Genomic DNA, 22039 nt, shown 5'->3' on the forward strand with positions numbered 1-22039 from the left:
TTATTATGGGCTACTACATCTTTAAATGCAGTGAGGGCTGGGGATTTAACTCAGTGGTTCCGGCACCTGCCTCATAAGCAAAAGGTCCCAAGTTAGATCCCTGGTATCAAAAAAAAAAAAAAAAAAAAAAATGCAGTGAGGTTTGGGAGAAGGGTAGATTTGCTTTCAAGAGTTATAAGAAAAAGCATGTAACTTCCAGATCACCTACAGCAATCCCAAAGGGAAATGAGATGGAAGACTCTGATACTCAACCACCTGGACCCACTGAACTGGTAACAAAAGGGGATCTGGAAAAAATGAAATCAGAAATAATTTCTCAGATAACAGGAGAAATTGTGCCCCTAGTGCAAGACATGATTAATAAATCTAGAGAGGAGCTGAGGAACATGATGGAATCCCAACATAAGAAACAAATGGAAACCATAAAACAGATGCAAATAGATTTCCAGGACATGAAAAACTGCATTGAAAGTCTACACAGCAGAATGAGCCAATGTGAGGACAGAATTTCAGATATAGAAGATAAGATTGCAATTAGTGACCAGGAAAAGAAAAATTGCTTCAAAATTATAAGAGAACATGAGAAATCAATCCAGCACCTGCTAGATGAAGCAAAGAAGAATAACCTAAGACTGATTGGGCTCAATGAAGAAACAGGAGAGAGTGGAGATGACATAAAAAATCTCTTCACAGAAATAATGGCAGGAAACTTCCCAAGCGGAGGAAAAGAACTCGTCATACAGATAAGTGAGGCACATAGGACTCCAAATAGCCTTGATCAAAAAAAATCTACACATAGGCATATAATTGTTAAGATTCCAGAAACTCAACAGAAGAACAAAGTTCTACAAGCAGTCAGAGAAGAGAAACAAATCACACACAAAGGAAAGCCCATCAGAATCACAGCAGACTTCTCAACACAAACCATCAAGGCACGAAGAGCTTGGAGTGACATATTCTAAGCCCTAAAAGAAACCAACCTCCAACACAGATTGATGTACCCTGCAAAACTATCTTTCAAAATGGATGGAGAAATAAGATACTTTCATGACAAAGAGCACCTTAGGAACTTCGTGAATACCAAACCAGCACTCCAAAGAATTTTACACAATATCCTAGGAAGAGACATTGAGGATCACAGCCCCAGGAAGCAAAGCAGAATGAACCCATCTGGCACAACAAGAAATTAAATGTAAAGGGGGAGAACCCAACAAAATGAAAAAGTCATGGCAATGACAAGTCAATACATTTCAGTTATAACCATCAATGTTAATGGTCTCAATTCACCAATCAAAAGAAATAGACTGGCAGAATGGGTCAAGAAGCAAAATCCAACAATATGCTGCATACAAGAAACACACTTCATTCGAAAGGAAACTCATAGACTGAAAGTTAAAGGGTGGAAAACAATACTGTATGCGACAGGAACCTGAAAAAAAGCAGGAGTAGCTATCCTCTTTGCAGATCCAGTAGATTTCAAACCAACGCTGATTAAGAGACATGAAGAAGGACACTACATCCTTATGAAGGGAAGAATCCAAGAGGAAGAGATGACAATCATAAATATCTATGCACCAAACACTAGTGCACCCAACTATATAAAACAAATACTAATGGATATGACAAGTCATATATGCACTAATACAATTGTAGTGGGGGACCTCAACACCCCACTGTCACAAATAGATAGATCAACTAGATTAAAAGAAGTGATGAAATACTAGAACTCAATCGAACTCTTTTTTTTTTTTTTTTGGAATCGGGTATCGAACTCAGATCCTTCCACTTGCAAGGCAGGTGGTGGAATAACTGAGCTAAATCCCCGGCCCCTCGAACTCTTGAACAAATGAACTTAACAGATGTTTACAGAGTCTTCCACCCCACAAAAGCAGAATACACATTCTTCTCAGCTGCATATGGGTCATTCTCCAAAATAGACCACATATTCATGCATAGAACATGTTTAAGTAAGTGCAAAGGAACTGAAGTTATCCCCTGTATATTATCAGACCATAGTGTGATGAAATTGGAGATCCATAGCAAAAGAAACTCAAAAAATTTCATAAACACATGGAAATTGAACAACACACTTCTGAATAACCAATGGGTCACAGAGGAAATTAAAGAAGAAATCAGACAGTTCCTTCAATTAAATGACAATGACACTACAACATATTGGAATCTATGGGACACAATGAAAGCAGTCTTATGAGGGAAATTCATAGCAGTGAATTCGCATATTAGGAAAACAGAATGAGCCCAATTAAACAACCTGATGCTGAACCTCAAGCTTCTAGAAAAAGAAGAGCAGGACAACCCCAGAGCTCATACAAGGGAGGAAATTATAAAAATCAGAGGAGAAATCAATGCAATGGAGACTAAGAGAACGATACAAAAAAATCAATGAAGCCAAGAGTTGGTTCTTTGAAAGAATCAACAAAATTGACAGACCTTTAGCCAACCTTGTCAGAAAAAGGAAAGAAAAGGCCCAAATCCATGCAATTAGGAATGAAAAGGGTGAAACTACAACAGACCCAGCAGAAATCCAGAGGATCATCAATACCTATTTCCAGAACCTATACACTAATAAGATGGACAACACAGAAGAAATAGACAGATTCCTAGATACATATGAATTACCAAAGTTGAACGAAGAAGACCTAAAAATTCTGAACAACCCAATATCAACCAATGAAATTGAAAATGTAATTAAAAACTTATCAACTAAGAAAAGCCCGGGCCCTGATGGCTTCACTGCTGAATTCTACAAGACATTTAGAGAGGAACTACTGCCACTACTGTTTAAATTCTTCAATGAAATTGAAAGGGAAGTAATACTCCCAAATTCATTCCTGGAAGCAAGCATCACCTTGATCCCCAAAGCAGAGAAAGACCCAACTGAGAAAGAGAACTATAGGCCAATCTCACTAATGAACACAGATGCAAAAATCCTTAATGAGATACTGACAAACAGAATGCAGAAGATCATCAAGAAGATCATACACCCTGATCAAGTGGGATTCATCCCAGGGATGCAGGGATGGTTCAACATATGCAAATCAATCAATGTAATACACTGTATCAATACAGCCAAGGACAAAAACCATAGGATTATCTCCATAGATGCAGAAAAAGCATTTGACAAAATCCAACATGCATGTATGATAAAAACACTACAAAAAATTGGAATAGATGGTCTCTACCTCAAACTGATAGAAGCCATCTATGAAAAACCAACAGCTAATATCATACTAAATGGTCAAAACCTGAAATCCTTCACATTAAAATCAGGAACAAGACAAGGATGTCCACTATCACCACTCTTGTTCAATATAGTTCTGGAAACATTAGCCACGGCAATTAGACAAGAGAAAGAAATAAAAGGAATAAAGATAGGTAATGAAGAAGTCAAATTGTCATTATTTGCTGATGACATGATACTCTATATAGAAGACCCCAAGAACTCCACCAAAAGTCTTCTAGACTTAATAACCAAATTCACTCAAGTAGCTGGTTACAAGGTCAACACACAAAAATCAATAGCTTTCCTCTACACCAATGACAGACTCACTGAGAGAGAAATAGGGCAAATAATTCCTTTCACAATAGCATCCAAAAAACGGAAATACCTAGGAATCATCCTAATGAAAGAAATCAAAGACCTCTTCTCTGAAAACTATGGCTCTCTGAAAAGAGAGATTAAAGATGGTATCAGAAAATGGACAGACATCCCCTGCTCCTGGGTAGGAAGGATTAATATAGTGAAAATGGCCATACTTCCAAAACTGGTATATAGATTTAATGCAATTCCAATTGAGATCCCAGGAGCATACTTCATGGACCTTGAGAAAACAATCCAAAAATTCATTTGGAACAAGAAGAGACCCAGAATAGCAAAAGCAATTCTAGGCGACAGAGACATGGCAAGGGGTATCACAATCCCCAACCTGGAACTATACTACAAAGCTACTGTGATAAAAACAGCATGGTACTGGCAAAGAAACAGACCTGAGGACCAGTGGAACAGATTAGAAGATGCAGAAACAACGCCAGACACACTCAGCCATCTCATCTTCGATAAAGGAGCCAAACACCCTTACTGGAGGAAAGATAGCCTCTTTAATAAATGGTGCTGGATAAACTGGGCTTCAACTTGCCAAAGATTAAAATTAGACCTGTATCTCTCACCATGCCCTAAACTAAAATCAAAATGGATTAAAGATCTAAATATTAAAATAGAAACTCTGAACCAGTTGGAACAGAGATTAGGTAGAACCCTTGAAGACATCGGTGTGGGAAAAGATTTTATGAACAAAACCTCAGTTGCCCGTGAACTAGCACAAACAATGAACAAGTGGGATCTCTTCTTATTAAAAGGCTTCTGCACAGCAAGAGAAACCACCAGCAGTGTGAAGAGACAACCCACAATGTGGGAAAAAATCTTCACTTGCTCTTCCTCAGACAAAGGTCTACTATCTCGAATCTATAAAGAACTTAAAAAGATCAGACCTCCCAAATTTAAAGACCCAGTCCAAAAATGGGCAACTGAAATGAACAGACATTTCTCAGACAAAGAAGTAGAAATAGCAAATAAATACATGAAAAAATGTTCAACATCACTGGTCATTCGAGAGATGCAAATGAAAACGCTGAGATTCCACTTAACTCCAGAAAGAATGGCTGCTATCAAGAAATCAACCAATAACAAATGCTGGCAGGGCTGTGGGGAAAGAGGAACCCTGCTCCACTGCTGGTGGGAGTGCAGACTGGTGCAACCACTGTGGAAATCAGTATGGAGATACCTCAAAGAACTAGGACTGGAAGTCCCATTTGACCCTGCTATTCCACTGCTGGGGATCTTCCCCAAAGAATTAAAAGAATCATACCACAATGATATATGTGCACCCATGTTCATAGCAGCACAGTTTGTAATAGCTAAAACTTGGAAACAGCCCAAATGCCCATCAACTGGAGACTGGATCAAGAAAATGTGGGGTTTTTTTATAAAATGGAGTACTACTCAGCCATAAAAAATGAGAAATTAGAGACATTTATAGCTAAGTGGATGCACATTGAGGCCATACTCTTAAGTGAAATAAATAGGACACACATATGTAAATACCGAATAGTTTCTCTGGTGTGAAAAACTAGAAGTGTAAATAAGGACTAAAATGTATAATAGGTAATGTGAAATAGGAAGAAAAGGGGCAAAGGGGAAGGAAGTGGGAGGGCTAGGGGAAAGGATAGAAGGGAATGGGATTAATATGAGAAAATGGAAAAATAGGATCAAAATCTCTGTAAATAGTGAGGAATGGAGGGGTTGAAGGGAGGGCTGGGCAAGGGTGAAAAATAAGAACCAAGAGAGACTATGTAAAGGTGCAAATTTCCAATGATGAATGTCACTATATTGTACACCTAAAATGTACCAATGATTAGAATGAATAATCGATAATGCAAAATAGGAAGAAAAGGTCCAAAGGGTTAGGGGTAGTGGAGGGGCAGGGGAAACGAAAGAAGGGAAAGGAAAAATGATGAGAAATGGAAAAAATGGAAATAAAGTCTTTGTAAATAGGGAAGGGTGGAGGGAGTGAAGGGAGGGCTAGGAATGGGGAAAAAATAAGAACCAAGATGCATCACGTAAAGGTACAATTCCCAATGAGAAACGTAATTGTGTTGTATACCTACAATGTACCAATAAAAGAATTTAATTAAAAAAAAAAAGAAAAAGCATGTATGTATGTATGTATGTATGTACTGATTGATGACAGGGTCTCGCTATGTGGCCCAGGCTGGCCTCGAACTTACGGTGATCCTTCTGCCTCAGTCTCCCTGCTGGGATCACAGGTGTGAGCCACCACACCCAGCCCACTGTTTTTAAAATACAAGGGTATCATAAACATTTTTGTGAGAAAAAGGGAGAAAGATGCCATTCCAGATATGGAGCCTCTTTTCCTCAAGTCGAAGTGGGTCACTATCCTTTCTGTGCCTTTGCTGTATCTCACGGAGATCAGTAGTCTTAGTAGTAGTAGTGATAATGATGATGACTATACCACCATCCAGCATTTACCAAGTACCAACTCTCCACCTGGCACCATCTGAAGCATTTCAATCATCACAACAGCCCTATGACTTCCAGAGGAATACAGTGCACTGCACTGCACTGCATTACACTACACAAGTCTCTTTATTAGAAAAGCTGAAATAAGACTACATATTTTAGGGCCCAGCACCTGATCACCACAAAGAACTGAGAAATCCTGGAAAAACATTCTTCCCATTTTCCAGAGGAATCAAGGGCCCTGAGATGTTACATGACCTCCCAAATCACATATAGCTGGTGAACAGCACAGGCAGAATTCCCACCTGGGCAGCCTAGAGCAACACTGCCATTCAACCAGGTCGTTCTTCTACCTCACCTAATGTACATTTCTCTATGAGAGCAGTTATTGTGGTGACTTAACCACAGTGTATTCACTGGTCTACTTCCCTCACTTAGCCTTGAGCTCCTGAGACACAAGACCTTGCTTTTGTATGCCCAGCCCCAGCAGGCATCACATAAACATCAGCAGCATCTACAAACCGGCCGTGGTATCTGTGTGTGATCAAAGAATAACTACTAATGGTAGCAGGGGCTCTTAGTTTTTGGCCTTGCCATGTTCTGGGCCTTGTATCAGATGTTGAAATGCATAATTTCATTTTATCCTCACAACTCCCCTATGAGGTGGGCATTATTATGCCTATTTTATAGATAAGCAAACTGAGGCTTTTGGGCACAGCTCAAGATTTCCACTGCCACATTACACAAGACTCTTATTATAAAAGTTGAAACAAGACTGTATATTTTAGGCCCAGTATGTGATTACTGCAAGGAACTTCATGGAAATAAAAATTATTTGAGATATTTGTGGTGATAACACTCTGCTATTTGGAACAAGGAGGAATTATTCTCTAATTAGTTCACTAATTAATTTCAAATATTTTTAAGTGCCAGTTTCACACTAGACAGAGAGGTGGAGTAACGGGGCAAGCACAACAAGGTCCCAGTATCACAGAGACACATTCTAGTAGGACATGATTCCCTCTAATGAGCACTCAATTACAAACTGAGAAAAGGAGAGGAAACTGGTTCTATGGGAGCTGCCAACAAAAGAGAGTCCACAAAAGTGATGCAGAAGCTGACCTCTTACTGTGTAACTGGGGAATAGAGGTTCAGGTGTTTGCCCACAGATCTGGAGAGAGAGTACTCCATGGCAGGCCCTGCTTTCATTCACAGCAATGCTGCTTCTTGCCCAATCAGGGTTACTGAGCAATGGAACTGAAAGGGCACAGTGAAACAGTCCACAAGAACACAAAAGGCTGACAGCACACAGAGGCCAGAGGAGTGCCCCACAAGCAGTGGGAGGTGGCCCCGATGGCCCTGAGCACCACACTGGCCCTCAATAGCAAGGACTCACGTTTCTCTGTGGACTGCATGGCGTGGAAGAGCGTCAGGGGCCTCTCGCTGCAGGATGGGGGCTTGGAGTCACTGCTCTTCTTCCGCAACAGGTGCAGCTGGGCATTGGTGAGCGGCACATCAGGCACAGTGTTAAATATCTGCAAATAAAGTTTCATGGAAAGGTCATAGTGAATTAGGCCTGGATTGGTACAAGTGAAAGCGTACTGGTGACTTAGAATCAGCAGGAAAAGATTAGAAAAGGCCAGGGCATGTGCTCAGGGCCTCCCTGTAAACAGTTCTAGGAACTCTCATTAGACCCCACAGTCTGGTTACCATTCACTTCCCTTTTTAACACCTACCGTAATTTTCATGGATCTCTTTTTTGTTCTCTCCAGGAGAAATGGAAAGAAATTGATAGAAGGATAAACCACTGTCCATTAAGAGTTCTTAGAAGTTTTTTGACCACTTTTCTCCAGAACCAATCAATCAAAACTGACCTTCCTACTCCCCTCCCTCCTTCCCTCCCTCTCTCCCTCCCCCTCTTCCTTTCATTCCTTCCCCTTCCCAGGCCTTTTAAAATCTTGAGCCAGGGTCTCACTACATTGTTATGTTGCCCAGGTGGGGCTCAAACTTGCAAGCCTCCTGCCTCAGCCTCTCAGAGTGCTGGGATTATATGCATACACCACCATATCTGGCTCTTTCTTTATTGGCTCTATTTCCCAGTTCTCAACAACTGTTTGTCAACTTTCTTAAGACTGTGAAGCATGTATTTAACATCCCAAGAAGGACCCAGAGCAGGGTACCGTGTCTTTTGTAATTCCCTGGCCTCAGAGGGTGCATCCTTTCCAGTGCAGCTTCTCTGCTCTATCTCTGAGGCTCAGTTCCATTTCCTTGTTTGAAGACTGGTGAGGGGGTCGGGGAGGTAGTAATGTGTGTACTGGGGGAGGTTGCTCCCCACCGGGTTAAAAAAATGCCTATTTATCTATTGCAGTTTGGAAAATGTACAAAAGTCTCAAGAAGACAGAAAAACTCTCCCAATTCTACTATTTAGAAATCATCATGATCAGAATTTGAGTTTTATTTCTTTATGACTTTTTTCTTTTGGGCTATTACTATCATTTAAGTTCATGGTTAAAAAATGAGAGGAAAATTATAGTCAAAAATCATGATAACTTTTCCATTTTTTTCTACAGAATTTACTAGTTATAACAGCCAACACTTGTATGGTGCTTGTCATGAGTACACTAGCCACTCCCCACTACCAGCTCCTGAGGTACTTGTCACTGCACTCTGTGCACTGCAGGTAGCTCACTCAGCCCTCAGCAATCCTGCACAACAGCTAATATCCTCAGTACTTTATAATGACCAACCATGAACACAAAGAGACAAAGTTGCTACAATTATAGATATAAATACAGATGATAATACAGGGTTCTTTCCGGATTCATTTTTAAGTGTATATAATAATAAGACTCATTCCACCAATTGGCAAAATTCTTTGGAACATCTACTTTGCACTAGGCACTCTGGGTGTAACAGTGAATTAATGAGACAAATATGTTCCTATGGTTAGGGAGTTTGCATTCCAGTAACTATGATTTGCTATGTATCTGCTACATACACCAGGCACTGTGTTAAGTGCTTTGTATGAATTTTCATTTAATGCTAAACACACTTTTCCAAACTGGGAATTATATTATTTATACCACTGTGTGACCTACACACTTTAATACTACATTGCAGTATTTTATTCTTCATTTAAAAACTTTTAAGCATGATTATTAGTTACATAATGTCCTCACTGTACTGAAATACCAAAACTTATTGATTTAGTGGTTATCATCTCTTACTCTGTAAAGTTAGCCTCCTTCTGGAGCTTTTCTTTCCAATAGTTATGAGTCACAAGAGGAAGGTGGTGGCTGTCCCCTGCCCTTCACCTATGGTGGCCCTAGACACCTAAAATTGCTTTCTCATGGTTCCACAGCCTTTGTGTGTGCATATAAAAGCAAACTCAAAAGCTGTTATATAGAAAGCAAAGTCATAAGAATTATAAGAGTTTCAGCCCAAACAGCTGCTCTCCCTGGCTTGGCAAGTCCTTGGGCTCCAATGATGCCAGCCAGCTGGTTAAGTCAGTTTTGTTCCCAAACACAGCTGTCTGGAGGCAGCATTATCATATCTTCCTAAGAGGACTGAAAATTTGCAATAAAATAAACAGAATTACTACACATAGCTGAGATCAACTGGAGTGGGTGGGGGGAGAAAAGGAGACTTAAAGACAAAGCAACAAGACATCCCAGCTTCCGGAACAGCTAGAACCCTAATCATTTTAACAGAGCTTCATGTCTTCAGTCTATTTTTGAGTTTACACTGAAAGAAACGGGATAAGTTGTGGTTGTTGAGCTCAAGGACCACAACCTCTAAGAAGCCTTTCTGCACCATCTCACCTTTGTTCTCCAAACCATGCCGAGCCATGGCCATTTGCAGGCAACATCCTAACTGTGCACCATTATCATCAACATTTTAAAATGCCTTCTAGATACGTATGCTTTCACCTGCCAGCCACTGTGCTAGGTGCCTCACCTGACGCATCTTGAAGCTACAGGTCAACTATGGACCTTGAATAGGATGATTGCTCAACAATGAGAGATTTCCTGACTTGCCACACGGCTAAGCAACAGAGGGACCAGAGTGGAATGTGGGGCTGCAGTGGCCATTCCTTCAGCTTGTTCTCTCCAGCCAATTGTCATAGAGAAGCCAGTGCCCCCAAACTCACAAGTATGATTTTCAGAAAATGTTTCTTGGCATCCTGATGCTTCTGGCCTCAGATAAAGCAGCTTCAGCAACCCCTAGTTAAGAGCATTTGAAAATGAATTCAGAGTTAGAGAAAGGCTTATTTCTCCAATTCTCCCCTCATTCTCTTTATCTCTGCCTTTCAGATTTTGTCTCTCTTATCTAACGTGTTACTAAGAATGAGATTCTTTCCCGACAATGGAAGAAAAGATAGTATACATACATTTTAATTTCAGTGGTCAATAAAAATGGCAGTATTGATTCTTTCCTAAGAAATATATATATATATTTATATATATATATATATATTTTGGTACCAGGGATCGAACTCAGGACCTTGCGCTTATAAGGCAGGTGGCAGAACCACTGAGCTAAATCCCTGGCCCATCCTAAGAACTATATTAAATGTTGGAGAACAAAGAAGTGTGTGAGGAAGAACTGTGAATTTAGACAGATCCATGCAAAATTGCTTCTAGAACAATATTTATATGGGACACAGCAGGAAGAAACATGGGAACACTTGAGGGAGGATCTCCCTCTACTCACTGGCTATTTTCTCCAAAGGAAACGTTATTTGAACATGATGAGGATTTTCACTCTGAGTGACAGCTACAGTCCTAAAAGCCAGCTCATTGTGAGTCCAGTATAGGCTCCTCAAGAATTCTATCAGACTGCTCTCAGGATCAAAAACAATAATGTACAAGACAGCACACTGCGAAATGTAAAGTGACAGGTACAGGACTACCATCGTTATGACTACATGTTTTTTCAAGGTGCAAGGGCACTTCTGTAAATGAGGCCAAGTCAGAAGAGGAGGTACAAATGTTCATTAAGGAGTCTGAAAAATCATCCTCCAAATTGCTGTTGTTCATTTAACGATGAAACTTAAACACATGCAATTTGATTTTCTGGCCACCTTATAGCAAGGCCAAGGGTTTGCCTCGGTGCCAAAAGTTCGAGTTGGGATTCTGTTGAGAATCTAAGCTATTTTCTGTTTTGTTGGTTATTCCAATCCTATTTCATTTAGAAAAGATGATTTCAAGATAATCAAATGAGGTTTTCTTCAGGCTGTCAAGAAGAATCACTGTACAAATGACTCTGTTGAATGATGGGAGCATGAGCTCATGTAAACCCTAAGCAATGGATTTATGGAGCTCTAAGATGTGGTTGGAATAATCTTCTCATTTTACACTTTCCAAATCAACACAAAAAGGGCAGATTCATTCTGTGCCCTAAGTCTCCTCTTAACACTGTCCAACTTTAAAAATTACTTCCAACTCAGATAAAAATTAGAAGGAGTACAATAAGCCTTCTGGAAGATACTGGAGAACATAATTATAAAAATACAACTTTGGTAACTCTTCCAAGCATCCCTAATTTCATGCTTCCTATAAGTGGAATTACTAGATCCATAAACATCAAGCCACCATTTTTCCTTAATCCATGAAAGAGAGTAGTTAGGGGTGGACTGGACCCCTTGGGTTCTGTCCCGGGTGTGGGGCTTCCTCAGCAGATAACACCAAGAGCTACACTGACCTCGCCATCACTGGCATCCATCCCACTGTCATATCACCATATAAAACAATAGGAAGGGAATTGAAGGGATCCATACCAGGATTAAGCAAACAGGCTTCGGAGCCAGATGGACTTGAGTTCCTACTACACAGTAAAAAATAGGTGAAGGCAAGGTCTTTAACCCCTGTGAGGCTGCGTCCATTGTGCAAGTGGGGATCTATCACCTACCGGCTTTGCAGCGCTGCTGAAAACATAATGCACTTAAAATGCTTAACACAGCATCTGCAAAGAGTAGGCAGGAGTAAGTGGTAGTATAAATGACAATAAAAGTAACCAAAATTTGTTCAGTGCTTACCATGCTAAGTTATTTATGTGGATTATCTACCTGGATTAGTTTACTCATAAAAACTCTATGAGGGAGGTACTACTATTTTGTTGTCTTCATACCTATTAGTAATTTGAGAGACAAGAGGACAAAATGGAAAGACTGTTAAGCTCTGGAGTCTGGCAGATAGGCTTTTAGTCACTCTATGACCTTAAGCAAATTATGTAACACTTTGACCTTCAGGTGTCTCATTGGCAAAAGGTTCCAGGACTGCAGTGAGGACGGAAGCACCTAACAGTTTGGCCTTTGCTGTTCAAAAGATTTCATTATATACAATAAAAAAGGAGACATAAAGTGTAAGAAGGGAAATAACTAGAGAATCAAAATGAATTATTTACAGTTGGAACACAAGGATTTAATTTATAAGCATATATTTAATTACTGCTCTTTACAAAACATCTATCTTAACTGCCTACAGCAATGTTAGACTTTGCCCTTCTTTTCCCTTGCATTGTGTGCAAAATTCATGTATTTTCTGGACCCTCTCTGGCCCATCTTGACATTGCAGACATTTGACACCTTGGAATTTGTTCTTAGCCATGTCACATACACGCTTTTACACCTTTCCCAACCCCAGCTGCCATGCACCCCTGCAATTTAAAAGGATTAGGAGTCTCCCTGTAATGTGTGTGGTGTACTCTTTATTATGTGCTGTGATTTTTATGGGAGGAAAATTAGGTCATGATGAAGAGCTTCTGGTCTATAACTGCAAAGTAGCTCTGAGACAATAAATCACCCAGAGAGGCCTGAGGAATACAATGCAAAACAGAAAGGTTTATGTAAGAAAAGACACAGAGCTTTTCCTAGAGATGTAAATAGATCAGGATTGCATATAATATGGGGCCTGCTTGTTTAATCTGAGAAACATCTGCCTGAGGAATGGAGGGCTACAGCTACTAGTGTGGGTCACATACTGCTCACATTTCTCACGACGGCACTGCAGAGGGCAGAGGTTATAAACCCTGCAACTTTGCAATGCAGGGCCAGGCAAGCATAACCGAGCAGGGCTCTTTTGCTATAACTATGAGGAATCCAAATTCAGAAGCTGTAGCCACAGAGAGGCTTTTTAAGGACAGTTGGAAGTCCTATGTCCTCTTGATATCAGCATTTTGGCAGAGGAATCAACAATTGGGAAAATAGTCTGGGGAACTTTATTAAAAACTCTCTCAAAAGAAATCAATTACAATTAGTAATTGAGGGTATATATAGAGGGCTGTGATTTTTCTCTCCAGAAAGATTCCATTTCCTGTTTGATTGTTTGTTTTGCTGACAGAGAGGAATAAATTAAAATACAACCAACTCCACCTCTATTTGAGCAACATTAAAGGAACTTCCCAATTCAAACAATTATTCATTTTTCTAGGGATTAATAGGGAGAATAGATGTGCTCAGATCCACAAACTTACTATATTAATGAAAGTGATTTTTTTCTTCCCACTAAAAAAAGAACAAAGTCTTATGGCAGAGGCATTGTAGCTTACTTAGCACACAATAAAATCTAGCTTGCTTCTGAACCTAAGAAGGACAGAACTAAAAGGAATACAAGAACTATTTCAGTGTATCTGGTTATACACTATTATTATTACTGATTTTGTATATAAGTTGTGAAGTTTCATGGAAATGAAACACAACTGCCAAATATGTCAGTTGCCAAATAGTTTAGTGGATCCAAGAAAAACTAACTGCATGGAAAGCCACCACCATTTTATTGGGAACACAAGGTTGCTTAGGATTTGGTGTTTACAGTAGGTTCCCTCTTCTAAGCTCAGTGGTAGACTGGGAAAAGAATATAACTTGTTTTGTCAAGTACTGATAGGTAGTGAGGGGCAGTACCAACAAAAGCACATGGTGAATGGGCATGTCCTGCTTCATGTACAGAAACCCTTTCCAATGCCACAGTCAAATGAATTATTGTGGGGTAACTACAAAGCAACAGCTCTAATCCCTCTATATGTGCTGGAACTTCACAGTAAAGTATAACACACACACACACACACACACACACACACACACACACACACACACACAGAGCCTGAAATGTTACATTAATAAAAACCATGACAAGAAGGCAACCTGTTTTCTTGATGTGGATATTTTCCCTAGCCATCCAAAATTTTCAAAGTCATTGACAAGTAAACTTTAAAAATTAAATAAAAGGAAAATTATGTAAGAAATTGCAGAATTTCTGTACTTTGGGGTATCTTGGACAGTAACAACATTCAATATTTTGCTTTATTTAAAAATATTAACTAGAAGTATATAAATATTATTTCTACTATAACACCAAGTGTTTGCCTACTTGATGTTTTAGAACTTGGGGTGATAAGCTATGAGTTGGGGAAGAGATTCTGTCCATACAGAAATGGCAATTTTAAATATTTGACTATTTATTACCTGAGAATAGTATGGTAAGAGCTAAAATCTTTGCCCTCTGAGCTCTCAATACAAACTTGGCTATAGGTAAAAAGAGTCATACTCTCAAGTCTGTTTTTCTTTAGCTCTCATATATTCCAGGCAGAGTCCAGGGCATGGAAACACTGATGGGAAATGATGCTATGAGCTAGCATTTCTCCTTAGGAAGTCCGGGAAGAAGAACCAAATACAGGTCATTAGGAACTCACTCTACCTTCTAGATGAAGACTATGGGTTCGAAGGTTACACTTTCTGAGCTGCATGATCATGGTTTTGTCACTCATTTAACAGGTGACTTTTATATCAGCAACCAGAATATAATTTGGTTCAATCTTCAGGGATGTCTTTTTAAAGTACTGGTACAATAATTTTACCCCTTTATTTGGAAACCTCTGAGAGCTCTCAGTTTTCAGGAATAAATTCAGCTCGTTTTACATAGCTTTCAAGATCCGTAATAAATGGATGAAATCCAGCCATCTGGCACCATCTTCCCCTACCTGTTAACATGTAACCCACAGTCCTCTCACAACTATGCCATTTAAAAGCATACAACTTGATTAATGTTTCCCTGGAAAACGGTTCCTCTTATCTCAACTCTTCGTCTGCCTAGAAAACTATGTATCAACAAGAGGCCAGTGCAAACTGAATCAAATTATTTCTCTTCATTGATGTCACTGTACTTTATTCATCTTACTGGCTGCCATCTAGCACACTATATTATGGATCGTTATATCACGATAAAACAATAGTGTTTTGATAAAAGAATCTATTTTATTTCTCTTGGGCCAATAGTCAATACCCACTAATGTTTATTGCATCAAATAGAGATTAACTAGAGTAGATTTTTATAGTATGGGTTCTAAAAGTGGTTCTAAGTCCAACCCTAGTTCTCTTCATAACAAGTTACTTCTTAAACTCTACATGTCAGGATCATAATTTGTACAACAAAGGTAAAAACACTGGCCTCATAGGGTTGCTGTGAAAGTTAAATGAGATGTTATCTATAAAGCTGCTTAGCACAATACCTTGTGCATAATAAGCCAAAAGTAAAACTTGGCTATTATACATCATCATCATTATTTCTGGACTATGTTAAATAACAAGATCCATTTACTTCCACTGAATAAATCAGTTATGTATGAACAACATGGAAAAACTACCATGAGCCCATAAACATAACACCACATATTCTGGTTGTTTCCTTTCTGCTCGTTCTTATTCTAGAATGCTTGTACCCTAAAACTGTGCCAAACACTACTCTCCTTTCTGAATCTGCTAGAAGAGGTGGAGCAGAGTTTCTACACCATTGTGATGGGGAAAGTATGTGGTACATATGCTTTCTCAGACCAAACTGGTGGTAACAAGACATACATCACTAAGGCTCCTAGGAGGGACACACAGGTAGGTTCTCAGTGAAACAAGAGGCTCAGGAGAGATGTTGCTAGACTCACAGGTACTATCTCGAGGTCTGAGTCTTTCTCTGGCTGAATGTCTTGTGTTAGCCTTTAGTAAAAAAGAGACAGAGACTGAAAAGATCCCATGCTTCAGCCAGTTAAAACACAGAGACCTCTTTCCTTCTCTTGAAAAAAAGGTATTTTATCAGATTAAATAAACTGAATATTCTGGCTATTAAATATTCTCCCTTTCTCTTCTTCTTAAAAAAATGTCAGCTTTAGAGACAATATTTTTCCAGGTTAGATATTTATGAGTTAATTCTCCATTCTGAGGCTTACAAAGGGTACCTAAAAACTGAACCAGCCTCTACTACCAAATGTTTGAAATCTTTGGTTGTGTCAAAAATGGCAGTGCTGAGTAGAAACAAGAATACTTTCCATAAAAAATACAGAGGAGTTTCCCACATTGGGCACAGGCTACTAATAATACAAAGGTTTTCTTCCCCACAGGGAACTAAATACATGCAAACCCACCTAGTATGGTAAATTGCTTACAAAGTTGGCAGCCAACAATTTTCCTACATCTGTGTGTATACCCTGCTTCTCTCATTCAAAGGTGTAGTTTATTACTTCATTTTGTGTTACTATAATGAGATACACAAGGATGCGTAACTTTGTAAAGAAACAAACAAACAAAAAACAGAGATTTATTTTGGCTCACACTTCTGGAGATCCAAGGCCAAGGAGCTGTATCTGAAGATAGTCTTCTCTTCAGCAGAGTCCTGAGGTGGTGTTGGGCATCAAATGGCAAAACACAGGGTATGGGTGTGTGTGTGTGTGTGTGTGGTGTGTGTGTGTGCACGCGCACGCGCGCCTCTTTTGGTCTCTTCCTCTTCTTAGAAAGACTACCAATAATTTAATTATGGGACTCCCCCTTGGATAATCCTATTCATATCTCAAAGACCCCACATCAAAACACCACAGTCAGATTAAGTTTTCACCTAATACCTTATAATAAGAATTAAATTTCAACACAGGGATCCATATCCAACACTCAAACCATATTCAAACCACAGTACGCAGTTTAATAGCCTCTCCTTAAATCTGGCTGGACTTGGTGCCTGATTTGATCAACAGAATGTGGTGGAAGTGACACCATGTTCCAGGCCTAACTTTAAGTCCCCAATAATTCTGTGTTTGTCCTCTGACATCTCCAAAGTTTTGGTTAGACTACCGAATGATGAGAGATCATGTGTAGTGAGAGAAAGGGAGGAGAGCATGCTATGTGGAGGAGGATAAAGATGTTCCAGCCAACAGCCAGTATCAACGTTCCAGACCTCTGGTGTGAGGCAATCTTGGACCTTCTAATCCCAGTCAAACTACTCGAGTTGATGCCATAAGCCTCACACATGAGCCTTCCCCAAGTTTCTGACCCAGAAAATTGAGAGCAATAAAAATGTTGCTGCTGGGCCGGGGATTTAGCTCAGTGGCACTGTGCCTGCCTTGCAGGCGCAAGGTCCTGAGTTCGATCCCCAGTATCAAAAAAAAATGTTGCTGCTTCAAATCACTATGTTTAGAAATGATTTGCTATGTTCTAGAAAACTAGAACATAGCATCTTGGCATCAGGCATCTTATGATTTTCTGTCTCTCTATGAGATGGTTCCAATGGCTAGACGCCTGGGTTTCCACACCCTCCTTTCAGAACTATTTTCTATTTATTCCTAGTTCTCTTTTCATTGCTCTTCCAAGGCATAAAGTTACTACCTTATATAAAATGTTCTTCACAATATGAGAGAATAATATTCTAGTCACTGTGGGGTCATATATTTAAACTCCATATTAGGACTTGTTTCAAGCCAGAGGGCAGATGCTATCAGATGAAAAGGTGCAGCTGGAAGCCATTTCTTCAAGTGAGGCTTCAGGATTTTGTCCAAATTCTAACACTAAAAATTACTCAGATAAGTAGTTACTTCTAGACATTTGTGTGTTTCTAGAAAATTACAGCCAAACCTAAAGGAATGCTATTAAATGTAAACTAAGACCTTAATGTTGTGGATTTTGAAGAATAAGTCTCCAATAATATTTTCTAAGGACATAATTATGCCCTGGACTTGATGGCTACAGTTAAGTTCTGCCGTCAGGGAGTTTATCCAGAGTGTTGTCTCCAGAAAGCTGAGGGCCATAGCATGGCCAAGGATGCTTAGGATTCTTGTGTGACAAACACCAGAGACTTCCAATAGAGACTGAGGCAGCATCTCCTCATTTTGTACTAGGCTATGCCTGAAGGTACATTTAAAAAGGAGTCAAGCTGCCTACTCTAAGTTGTTTTTACTCAAAAGACAAACCTGATGGATATTAAGAATTTTCTCCCTACAATAACACACATGTACAGGTCTTGCATATAACGGTGGCCTACCATAAACCCCATATTAAAAAGTCTTGCCTTGGTGGTACACTAACTCTCTGAGACAAACTTTATTCCTGGAATGTTTTCACTCTCACTCCTTCACTGGCTTCCACAGAACCATAAATCCTGCTGTGATTCATCCTTACCTCTGGGATCTAATGAAGAAGAATACATAATGAAGCACTGTACTACTATTTTATATGTACAACACCAAATCAACATCAAAGAGTAATATAATTTATAATCCACCAAACTAGGTAAGCATTTTCATCAGCCACTTGTTCATATATTTATAGGCCCTGCCATGAATTTTATATTTCTGTTTCTATATGTTGTGTCCAAGACAGGATGGTTACTTGTTTATACAACTTTCAATAACATTACTAGGAGCAACTGGCAAGCTATTTTTATGGGTCCAAGGACACTCAAAACAGTTATAGTTCAAAAACCCTTAGATGCTGTTTACCATAAACTTGGATACATACTTTAAGGGCATTAAACGATCAAAATCCTTGTTCTTTATAGAGTTTGGTCTCAACATTTTAAATGATTTTAGTTAAGATATGATTAAATTATAAAAAGTATTATTTGGGAGAAAGGGTATATTTGATATCTGAAGACAATCTTCAGCTCTATTTCCAAAGAATTTTGTTGAGGCTGCTGAAACAAAGTGGCTTGCAGTTATTGAAGCGTATTATAATCCAGAACTTTGACTAAGTCCTTTACGGAAATCAAATCATTCTCACAAAAACCAATTGAAGGAATGTGGCAGACGGGTGAATTAATTTTTAAATTTGCTTCCTTTTCTTGTGAGCATACAATTAGTTTGCTTTTCCTAGCCTTCACTCCACTTACACTGGGGAAAAAAAATAAAGCAAGTATCCTTTAGGAATAGTCCATAAAAATTTTACCACTCTTATTGATTGTGGAGAATCTTCAGAAGCAGAGCTATAAAATGGGAAGAATTTGGGTTGCTGAACTACTACAGAGGATGTCATCTGAGAATACCTGCATGGAACTGTAATGTGGGCAAAAGATAAGACTTCTACTGTCCTGAGTCCCTAATACTCTGGGGTTGTTGCTGGTATGGTTCTATGCTATGAACCATCTAGTGGCTTCCATTTCACTCAATATGAAGGTAAGTCAGGCTCTGCTGAACATACTCTCATGAGTACTGAGAAGTTAAATAATTGAGATGCTCAAGATCACAGGGCTAATAAGAACTAGTGGATTTAAACCCAAGGGACTTGCCCTTAGAAACCAGGTTATTAATTACTAGTATATATAGTCTGTTCCCTTTCCATAAGTTCATTTTCTCATATATAGCATAAACTACCCTTCTACTTGATTTCCTATATTTGAAGGAGATGGATAGATTGGGCCCCAAAGTTAAGGACAGAAAGAAGGCATTTTTTTCCCAATAAATTATTAGTTTTCTGAATCTCTTATGAGCCCTATAAGAGGAAGACTATGTTGCTTAAACAGCTTTTCAGGAGACGCTGGTATCTTGTAAATGTTTATATTCACAGGTTCTCTAATACTTACAGAATACTCCATAACAAATTATTCCCAAAACCTACTAGCTTAAAACAATAAATTATCTCTCCCCTTTCCTGTGGGTCAGGAATTTAGAAGGAGGTTAACAGGATAGTTATGGTTCAAGTTCCTTTTATGAGGCTGCCTTCAAAACACTGGCTGGCCCAGTCAAGACTGAGGCATCTCTTGAGAGTTGACAGGCTTACACGGCTGGAAACCTGGTCTGGCTGTTGGCAGGAAGCTTTAGGTCCTCCCCGAGGGTCTATCATGACTGCCCCCACAATACAGAGGCTTACTTCCCCAGAACAAACACGCATAGAAACTAAGACAAAGGTGCAAGCCCTCTCATGACTAATCTTAGAAATCACGCATCATTAGTTTTGCAATGTTCTGTTGATCACACAGGTCAGCCCTATTCAGAGTTGGGGGGGACTATACAGGGACATAAATACTAGAAGACAAGGTCACTGGCAGCCATTCTGAAGGCTGTCATACTCACCCAACACCTGTGTCCTGAGAGGCTACCCAGGAACTGAGAACCACACAACAAACAAAACAAGTGCTCGCCTTCGTGAAGCATAAATGCTTGTGGAGAAGAGAGAGGAACTGGACCTAAATAAGTTATATAATATGTTAGAAAGTGATAAGTGCAACAGAAAGAGAAAAGCAAAGCAAAGAGGAAAGGGAATGCTGGAGGCCAGGACTGTCTGTCATTTTACACAGAGAATTCTCAGTAACCCTCACTCAGACACTTCAAGGAATCCAGGAAATGAGACACATGGTTTCATGGAGGAAGAGTGTTCCGGGTGAAGGGATCAGCAAATGCAGAGGCTCTGAGGCAGGAGTGTGCCTGCCATGTCCGAGGGGCAGCAAGCAGTCAGAGTGGCTACAGGGAAGATACAGGAGATCAGATGAGATTAATAACAGTGGGAGGCCAGAGGCCAGCTAGGACCTTTTAGGCTCCTCTACAGACTAACCTTCACACTAAATACAGTGGAAAGCCATTGATGTGATCTGATTTAACATATTAAAAATCTCATTTCAATGGCTATCAGAACAGCCAGGCTGAGATGGAAGCAAATTAGGAGGCTCCTATAAAAACGTAGACAAGAAGTGATGGTGGCTTGTATTACCAGTGTAGCTAATGCACATTCATACCTTGGTACTCAGCTGCTTTGAAACTCGTCTAATTTGGTACTGGATGAATTTTGAGGCAAAAATTTTGTCCCAGCACTCCTTCTTTGTTTGGAACTTCATATGCAAGTTAGAATTTGTCAGTGTCAGTTGCCTTGTGACTCACTTCCCTTTTCAGCCCAAACAATTTGATTGACACTCATCCTTTTTGGTATTTGGGCCTCTGGGAACCGAAAAACGATGAGTACCTAGGTACCACTGGAGTCAGGTTCTAGACTTATCCTCCATGATTAACTCACCATTCTAGGCAAAATTTTCCTTTAGGAAAAGGAGTATTTTTTAGGAGATTTCAGAGACATGGCTGCCAAATGATAGCCTAAGGAGCCCTGCATAAGCCTAGAGAAGGAAGCTTCATAGGAATTTGCTGTTAGGAACCCCGAGGTGGAACAGATGAAGGAAGCTTCATGTCCCTAACTCTCAGTTTAGAATTGAGTTAACATAGTTCATAATGTAGAACAGGGCTGGGGATTTAGCTCAGTGGTTCTGCCGCTTGCCTTGCAAGCATAAGGTCCCGAGTTCAATCCCCGGTACAAAAAAAAAAAAAAAAAAAAAAATTCAGTTTCATAATGTAGGGCAGGAGAAATCTTAAGAAAAACCAGAAACCCCAATACCCTGAAAGAAAAGACTACATCCATGCACATACACAGATACACACAAAATGTACAAAAAACATATCACTTATTAAGTCTAAAGACAAACTGTATGGAAAACTGCTTGTAACACAAATAAAAAAAGGTTAATAGTCTCAATATTAAAAGCCTCATAAATTCCTAGGAAGACAACCAAGTAAAAATGGGCAAAAGATGTTTTAAAAACGAGGCTCATAATAGTACCTCCTTCACTAGATTATCATGAGAATACAATGACAACATACGTAAAGCATTTAGCACTATTCCTGGCACAAAATAAAGGCTCACAACCATAACTACCATGGCTGTCACCATAACTGCCACTGTTGTCACCTCTACTA

The 22039-nt window shown here is 39.5% G+C and overlaps 1 protein-coding gene across 6 annotated transcripts in view; it reads right to left on the reverse strand.

Annotated features, from left to right (window-relative positions):
- Arhgap26 (Rho GTPase activating protein 26) overlaps positions 1-22039 on the reverse strand; it is a 466045-nt gene that overhangs the window by 91671 nt on the left and 352335 nt on the right. For all 6 annotated transcript variants that reach the window (XR_002398131.2, XM_004854324.4, XM_021266145.2 and 3 more), the window contains exon 19: positions 7455-7593. Coding sequence is in view for 5 of the 6 variants with exons in the window: in XM_004854324.4 (XP_004854381.1) it covers positions 7455-7593 (139 nt within the window). In the remaining variant the exon portion in view is untranslated. The remainder of the gene's footprint in view (positions 1-7454; positions 7594-22039) is intronic.

The sequence above is a fragment of the Heterocephalus glaber genome, unplaced genomic scaffold (genome assembly GCF_053883595.1).
Source record: "Heterocephalus glaber isolate CG9 unplaced genomic scaffold, H.glaber_assembly_v1.0 deba00001463, whole genome shotgun sequence".
NCBI classification, from domain to species: domain Eukaryota; kingdom Metazoa; phylum Chordata; class Mammalia; order Rodentia; family Bathyergidae; genus Heterocephalus; species Heterocephalus glaber.